Source organism: Diceros bicornis, chromosome 7, assembly GCF_020826845.1.
Source record: "Diceros bicornis minor isolate mBicDic1 chromosome 7, mDicBic1.mat.cur, whole genome shotgun sequence".
NCBI classification, from domain to species: domain Eukaryota; kingdom Metazoa; phylum Chordata; class Mammalia; order Perissodactyla; family Rhinocerotidae; genus Diceros; species Diceros bicornis.
The window spans coordinates 10,249,007-10,257,319 of NC_080746.1; the positions used below are offsets into that span (position 1 = coordinate 10,249,007).

The 8,313-nt window shown below is 45.0% G+C and overlaps 1 protein-coding gene across 1 annotated transcript; it reads right to left on the reverse strand.

Moving 5' to 3' along the window:
• Positions 1-2,651: 2,651 nt before the first annotated feature.
• On the reverse strand, positions 2,652-7,752 carry LOC131408284 (protein PIP-1-like). The gene is made up of 3 exons (XM_058544876.1): positions 7,692-7,752; positions 4,367-4,480; positions 2,652-3,286 (listed from the first exon to the last, which is right to left on the reverse strand). The coding sequence occupies exons 1-3, from the start codon at positions 7,750-7,752 to the stop codon at positions 3,162-3,164; spliced, it is 300 nt and encodes a 99-aa protein (XP_058400859.1). The 3' UTR covers positions 2,652-3,161.
• Positions 7,753-8,313: the final 561 nt, after the last annotated feature.

Genomic DNA, 8,313 nt, shown 5'->3' on the forward strand with positions numbered 1-8,313 from the left:
TCACTCCTCCAGGACTGTCTCTTCTACAGGATGAAAATGTTCCTGCCTTTCCACACAGCTTTCTTTTGGGGAAATAAATCCTAAGTGGAGCAAATGCTCTAAGGAAGGGAGGACATCCTACAAAGCTAGGCCCAAGGTTACAGACACCCACTCACTCTTCCTCCCAGCATTTTCCAAAGAGTTTGAACAGGTGCAATTTTCCTGTGTATTCACTGTCACCACCAGGGAAGTAGAGATTGTTTCTCCATGAACTGCTTTGTTTTCTATTTATTATAGGGAATTTTCAGCCACTGTTAGTAGCTCACTTTTTCACAAAGCCAAACACAAGCCCTGGTCAAAGTAGCTTAAACAAACAAACAAAAAAAAGCAAGTGGATGAATATTTTGACTCGCATCAATCATGGCCACCTTGGTCAGGAATTTCTCCTGGCCTTAGCTGGGGGTGGGAGAAGGGATGCAGAAATCAAGAACGACAAAGAGGGCAGAACTTCAGGCTCTCTCACACACAGACGCCTCTGCTCTCTCATGTTTGCTTCAGTCTTCTGTCTTTGCAGATGAACTCTCTCTGGTTCTCCACCACATGGATGAAGATGGCATCCCTCAGCACCTGAGTTTCATATTATAGTTCTAATGACAAGTAAAGAATTGGTGTCTCAAGTTCAATAAGAAATTCTGAGGAAAGAAAATTTTATTGGCCCCACTTGGGTCAAATGTCCACCACTGATCCAGTCAACTGAGACCAGAGGAGAAAGTCTTGGAATATTCACACGGTTTGTCCTTTGAGGAGATATGTCTAAACCCACTGTCCCACCCAGCCCATGGCATGTTGTGAGCCTGGGCCTGACCTCAATATAAAGGCAAGCTTGGACATCCTGACACCATTACCAGGTGATAACCATACTTATAACCAGACTTTTCTGAGGAGGGAAAGCTACATAAGCAAATGAAACTCCCAGTGGATGAAAACTCTGCTTTCATAGAAATGCCAGTTCACATCAGATTGAGTGAGTTTAAAATCAGAGTGTGTGTAGCATTTATACTTGGATGCACAGGTCATTGAATCAACAAAAATATCAGGTGTCCCCTGCTGAGCATAATCATCAGGTGCACAGCTAACGACTCCAGCTCCACGCCCAGCATCAAAACTTAGGAATAATTTGCATGGGCAGAGGGGAGCTCTGGGAAAAGGAAGTTTGGGGTAGGTGCCTGAGATTTTAATGATGAAGGAAGCCAGACAGGAAACAGTGAATTCTCTGACTCTGTCCAACCCCATGTATGGTTTTCAGTCAAAGGCATTGGTTCAGAGTATGCTACCCCAAAATATGTCACTTTGACATAAGGATTGTTTTGAGCTGAAGGCAATCCAGAAGAAGCAGATACAGGATAAAGTCTCTGGCCTCCCCCTCTCTACTAGGGAGGGCAGGAGGATGCTTAATCACCAATGGCAACTCTAGATTCTATTCTGCCCAGAGGACTCTACATAACAAACCCTACTGAGTAGCCCTTATCTTCCATTAATTTCCACATATATTTACCTTCGCATAATTTGCTGCCCTTAAAAGCCTAAACCATTTTTTCTTTGTCTTGTCACTTCTCCACAAAATTATTGTTCTTGGTTGAGATGCTATATAAGAGCAAGTTCTAATCACTCCATTGAGTTACCCATCACTGAGCACTCCAACATGTATGGGTGATGCAATCATTAATACCCTTCTGTTTTTCTCTTGTGAATCTGTCTTTCGTCACTCTAATTTGCAGGGCCCTAGTCAGAGAAACTAGGAGGTGGAGGGAAAAGGTTTTTCCTCCCCTAGCGAGTCCTGTGTATAAAGAGGCTAGAGGCAGAATCTGAATAAGCCTTTCCCACATAGTGATGAGTGGGAAAGAAAAGAAATGCAGATGGAATGAAACAACAGTCTGCTTGGTCCCCTTAAGGACAGCCTGTGATAGAGTCAGGGAGACCAGTACCCGTCTCGAGGGCTGGCTGCTCTGGGAGACTGAGGACATGACTCCAATGACAGGCACGCTGGGGTTCTCAGGGAGGTCACTGCAGGAAAGAGAGTGCCGAGACCCCTGGAGAAGCACTGAGGGAATCAACAAGGAAACTGGAGAAGATGCAGAGCCCCGGATGGCTACAGCAGGCTGGTGAGCACGTGTGAGACACGCTGGGCTCCAGCCTCCATGTGGGGAGATTCTGAAAGAATCTGAGTGGGAAATCTGGTCAAGTCACAAACCTTTTACATTGTGCTTTGTATTCCTCATATGCTGGGTTATTCTTTCCTTTGTAAGAGAGATCAAATATGCAAGTTGAGAAATCTGAACAGTTGAGGGGAAAGTCGGAACCAGATACCATATGCTGTGCTCAGCAAAACATCCATATTTTCCTGGCCACACCAGATTACACTGCAGATTACAAGATTATAGACTGCAAGATTACCTTTCCTGCAATTAGGTTGGAGTCAATTGATAGTGGAATATGGGCAGAAATTATGTACAGGACTTCCAGTCTTGGCAATAAAAGCCCCTGTGAGAGTCTCCATGCTGTCTTCCCGTTCTGTAGAGACCTTGAACTCTGCGTGAAAGATGGCAGCATAAAGACTGGGAAGGAGCTTGTGTACCAGAATAATCACTACCACCTCTTTGAACTGTGAAATGAGTTAGCAATCATTTTTTGTTGTTTGAAGCCACTGATATTTCAGAGATTTTTGTTACACCAGCTAGCCTGCTCAACTAATACATCATTTAGGGCCCTCCCCACTCTTACTACCCTTTTCAGCTTTTGAGGGTTCTCCCTCTCTCTTCAGCTACTACCTACAGAGCACTCAGCGTTAAAAGCATCACACAGACACTAAAGGAAGCTCCCACAAATCCTGCCTTTTAAAGCGGCAACCAATGTGACTCTTAATTAGAGCCTGAAAAGGGAGAAGGTTTCCTTGGACCTAGCTATGACCACCATTATTCACCCCAATTTGGTTTTAAAGACTGTCGTTGCAGCATCTTGCAATAATGGAAAGAAAAGGAAATGGGGCCTGAAAAGGGAACTAGTCTGAGACTTCTTGGAGGGAAATCATGTTCAGGTCACAGTAGTCTTGAAGATTATAATTGTTGAAAAGTATGCTGAATCAGCTTTATCCACCAGATCAGGGCAAAAGCTGGGCCCTGCCTTTAGAACTTGTTGCAGAGAGATGAGTTATTGCAGCATTTCCAATCCACAGCAGCATTGCGATTAAAGAGCATCATAGGAGAACATAGGCTGCTACAACCCTGGTATCCATAGGAAATGATGTTATCTGGAGAGAGGCAGAGAAGAAGGCAAGTGAGACCCCAGAAGCCCATGTTGCAAACTCATGGGTGTGGGGTCTAGCATATCCCGGCTCACAGCACTCAATAAATATTGCTGAATGAAGCAGTGGAACAAAGCATCAACAAATTAATCAAGGAATTGGGAGAAAATGGCACATTCCATCAAGAACTCATGCTCTTGGGTAGGGATGACTGTCTGCATCCCAGGATTGAGATGTTTGAGGTAGGACCCCCTCGTGGGCTTTCCTAGGATAGCTCTGGGGGCTCTCTATATTAGGGTTCAATTCACCTCCCCACACAAGAGAGGGCAGAGGGGAGGAATAGAAATTGCCCTACTCTCCCTCCCCTACCCCTCTCCTCTGACTTCCGTCCTCAGTTTCTGAAAACTCCACCACACTCACATCCACTCAGGGGAATTTGAGCAGCCCAATTCCAGTCACCCTCAGGACTAAACAGAAGATCACTGCTTCTCCTTTTACAGGTCAACAACCTAGTTAAGGGCCAGTGGCAGCTCAGGACCAGAACCAGCTGATACTGCTTCATTAGTTTAGGTAAAATGAGAAAACCATGGGCTGGCCCGGTGGTGTAGTGGTTAGGTTCACACTCTCTGCTGTGGTGGCCCAGGGTTCGCAGGTTCAGATCCTGGGCACAGACCTATGCACCACTCATCAAGCCATGCTGAGGTGGCATCCCACATAGAGCAACTAGAAGGATGTACAACCATGACGTACAACCATGACATACAACTATCTACTGGGGCTTTGGGGAGAAAAAACTAAAAAAGGAGGAAGATTGGCAACAGATGTTAGCTCAAGGCCAATCTTCCTCAAACAAAACAAAAAAAAAAGGAAAGAAAGAAAACCACCTCCCTGCCTAAGTTGCTCCTACTCCCAGGGTTCCTAAGGGGCCACCTTTCCTGGTCCTATAGCCACCCTGCAGTGTCATTGGGGCCCAGGCTCCCAGGTGGTTCCATGGGTGGTTCATACCACCCTCCACCCTGAATACCCACAGCCAGCCCCAACCCTCAGGTAAAGGTCACCCCAGGAGACGTCCCACGACCCACCTACCTTCATAGACCTTCCTCACATAGCACTGCTGGAATTCTTTAGCCTGGCAGAATCTTTCCCCAGTCACGCAAACCCCACTGGCATTGACTCGATCACAATGAAAGCATTGTAGAGCTGGAAAGCAAAAACCAGGATAATGAGGCTCTTCTGGCCCAGTCTCCCGACTGGTCAGATGAGGAAGCACACTCTCTGGCCCAGACCCAGCTTGGACAATGACCAGTTCCCACTGCCTGCTGAATGTGCTGAAAGCCTGGTGTGATTTCTCAGTGCTTTGTTTAAACCTGGGAGGAGACATGCACGCCTCTGGGTGCAAGGTCTGTGGCCAAGTACAGACAGGATCTCCCTTGTCTCTCAGGGATGGACTGTCCTGCTGGAGGAGAAGGTCATGTGCTACACTTCAGCTCAGCCTGACCCCACTTGCCAACTGATTATCACTCCAACCCTGGGGCTGTCCATGGCACAACACCAGGGGACACCATTCAAAATCTATTCCATGTGACTAGCATCTGCAGGTGAGCAACAAGTGAATTGTTAGAGTTGTGTGAAGAATCAGGACTGCCCACGCCCATTCCATCATTCCTGCAGCACCACAAAGCCCCTCCTCATCCTCCTCCAAACAGGGCTGGCATCCTCCACTCTCCTTTTCATCCTAAAAGTAGAGCTACTTAGGAGAACCACAGGACTCAGCTGAAAAGGGGTGCTCATAGGAGTGGGATGAGGAGAGAAAGGAGGAGGGGCAGAGAGGATGGGAAGACAAAGAGAAGACCAGAAGGAACAGAAGGAAGCAGACAGTGGAAGGTTGAGGAAAGGAGAAGAGGAAAGGAGGGTGCTGGAGGCATCACTTATAAAATGTTTGCCCTGGAGCTGCAGCTCCTCTCTCTTCCTCAGCCTTGGGGTGAGCAGCCAGCTCACCCATGCAGGGATTCAGCAAGAATTGGGCACTTGTTATGTTCTAGGCACTATTCCAGGGCTTAGGAATACATGATGAAAGGGAGGAATGAAACATACATTTCACTTATTTACTTAAACACTAAACAAATAAATGGGGAGAACTACTGACAATGAACACATGAGAAAGACTATATTAGGTCCCAGTGACTTATGAAGAATGGAGGACTGAGTACATGCGACAGAGATAGTAAGTGAGGTAGTGGGGCTGTTACTTTAGATAGGGTGCTCAGAAAAGTTTTCTTAGGGCTTACTTAAACTCAAAGTTAAATGATTTTTTAAAAAAAGAGTTGACTATCTAAACAACCATGAGAAGTTGTGGAACTGGTTCCATGAAGATCTAGGGGCAAGTGCAAAAGTTCTAAGATGGAATCAGCTTGTTCAGTTCAAGGAACAACAAGGACGTGTGCAGCTGTAGCAGATGCATCTTGTATCACTGACTGAAGCAGATGCAATGAGTATCCTCTCCCCTGGACAGCTCACCTTCACCTCCAGGTGCTGAAGACTGCTCCTGCAAACACCTGCAACTCCACAGGGAAGGCGGGAGAACAATCCCTCACTCCTGGGTAAGTTGGAATACTAGGGAGCAAATGTCCCTGAGAGCATCCCCCTCCCAAGAACAGTAGGGGTACTGGTGGATAATACTCCAAACTTCTCACCCTTGAGTTGGGGTAGCTTGAGGCCGGCTCTGCCCTGTCCTCAGGATTTCCCCGCAGGATTAAGCTCCATTTGCCCACCATGGTGTCTAGCTCCATGACCCATCCTTTATCAGCTTCCTCCCCTTCCCTGTCTTCCTTCCTCACTCCCCAAACTGGCATTTCCTGGGACCACCTTCCAGACAAATGATTTTTACTCATATCTTTCTCTCAGAGTCAGCTTCTGGGGGAGCACCAACTAAAATGATAAATTTTCATTTAGATCAAATGAATGTTCTTCTAAATTAATTTTTCAGATTTTTTATACCAAGTCTTCCTGTGCATATACAATAAAAGAAGCACTATTAGTAGACTATTAGTAAGCTGATTCCATTTGCGGAAGAAGAACATTGCAAACAAATGATGCCAGTTAATGCCAATGATCATTCCATTTTTCAATCAATCCATGCAATCAAATAAAAGCTGCAGAAATGATTTCTGTAGAAGGGGAAACTTCTGAATTTTTGTGAATGCTATATAAATTCCGTTTAAAAAGTCCACATTGAACATAAAATCATTCATTTTTGTGGCAATAATGTAAAGAAAAGTGCTGGTGGAGCATAAAATTGCAGCAGAAACAAAGTTCTTACTCAACTGAGAATCTATGGAATCAAAATACAGTTATAATTGCTTGTAGTGAACACATAATTCTTAACTGTATCCTAATTCTGTCCAAACAAGTGTGATAGTGTGGTGTGTCTCTATGTATGTATAATATATATATATATATATATGGTATAAACGAATTTGTATATTTTATATATATCAATGTATGTATGTATACACACACACACAGGTAGAATAACTATAAATGTTTTCTGATGAAGGTGATGTGGAATAAAAAATACTCTTCAGCAAGCTTTCTCCCTGCTGCCTGTCATCAATCAGATTTTGAAAATGGGGTCTAGCCTTTGAGGTACCGTTTGTGATTCAATCTAAGTGTCCTACAAGGGTATTGAACATTTTGTAAAGGTTACCCTACACTTTGTTCATGTAATAAAGTGTCTGACTCCAATTGTTTGATGTTTGATAGCTGACAGCTCTAAGATTCACCTCTTCTGCCCCACATCTGGGCCCCAGAAGCTCCCCCTTTCACAACTGGCGGGAGTCTCAAACCATACAATCACCTGCCTGCATGCAGCAACTCTCACCCTGCCTTGCTCCCTAATAACCATATGAATCCCAAGCCAGTCTCCTTTCCCTGCTCCCTCAAGCTAGTTTAAGACCAGCTGGGAAGTAAGCCCTGCTCTCCCCAGATAGATTCAGTAGGTAAGTAATTAACTTCTTCATACCCTCTTGGTGCATGTCAAGTCTTGGCATCATCAGTCCTGACATCTGAACCAAATTTTGGTGAGGGCCCATCCTGTTTCTACAGGATAACTCCAAATCTTAAAGTATTCAACAAATAGAGTACCAAAATACCTCAGCTTTCAAAAGTGTTTAACTAGTTGATATTATGAAAAACAAATTTACAAGCAAAAAGACATTGAAATGTATCCCTACAAAAGGAAAACATCCCAGATCCAATCATATCTCATCTGGTAATCTCACCTGTTGTACATTCTACTGACAAGGCAGGCAGCTATAGAGTCAAAGAGAGAGGTGATGCCTGGAAATATAAACTGCCACTCACCCAGATTCTCCTCAGTCCCACTGCCCTCCTGTATGCTCCCCCAGCTCACCTTGCAGGAAGCCCAGCAATAAGGAGAGGATGACCAGTGACAGCAGGAGGTGCTTACCCATCTCTGGGTTTGGCTTCAGCCCAAAGGATTGGCAGGAAACACGACAGAACTGGAGGCATCAAGAGCCTCTGAGAATCCCAGCTTTATAACCCCAGGCTGGGAGGATCAGCCAATGGCAGCGCACTTCCCCAGGACACAGAAGAAACAGAGTGCCTAATGGAACCAGGGCCCTGCATTCCTCCCAGCATTACGGGGCATGCTCACCTCCACTGGCCATACTGGGGGAGCCGAGCCACATAGGAAGAGCTGGCTCTTTTCTTCTCAACTTCACAATTGTAAAATGGAAGAATAATGTCTGACTTACGTAGCCTAAGGATGTGGGAAATTCAAAGGATTTAGTGAATGTGCCACTATCTAAAGAAGTTTGACATATTTAAGGGAAATTCTGAAGTACGGTGTGAATAAAGATACTCCTAGTAAAGATACTCTCCTGTTAAAATAAGCATAGGGAAATAAACACATGCTTAGACTTTTGTAAACTGCAGGCCAGAACACAAACAGATTTTGGTGGTAGTTTTGTCTCATTTCTTGGAAATGAAACACATCTGCATTTGTTTTGTCA

What these genes read in the sequence shown, in the direction of transcription:
- LOC131408284 (XM_058544876.1), bottom strand. Translation starts at nt 7,752, where the DNA reads ATGGGTAAGCACCTCCTGCTGTCACTGGTCATCCTCTCCTTATTGCTG. An exon ending in ATTGCTGGGCTTCCTGCAAG is followed by an intron (nt 4,481 to 7,691) that starts GTGAGCTGGGGG and finishes TTTGCTTTCCAG; the next exon opens with CTCTACAATGCTTTCATTGT. An exon ending in TGTGAGGAAGGTCTATGAAG is followed by an intron (nt 3,287 to 4,366) that starts GTAGGTGGGTCG and finishes GCCTCTCTCCAG; the next exon opens with ATAACATCATTTCCTATGGA.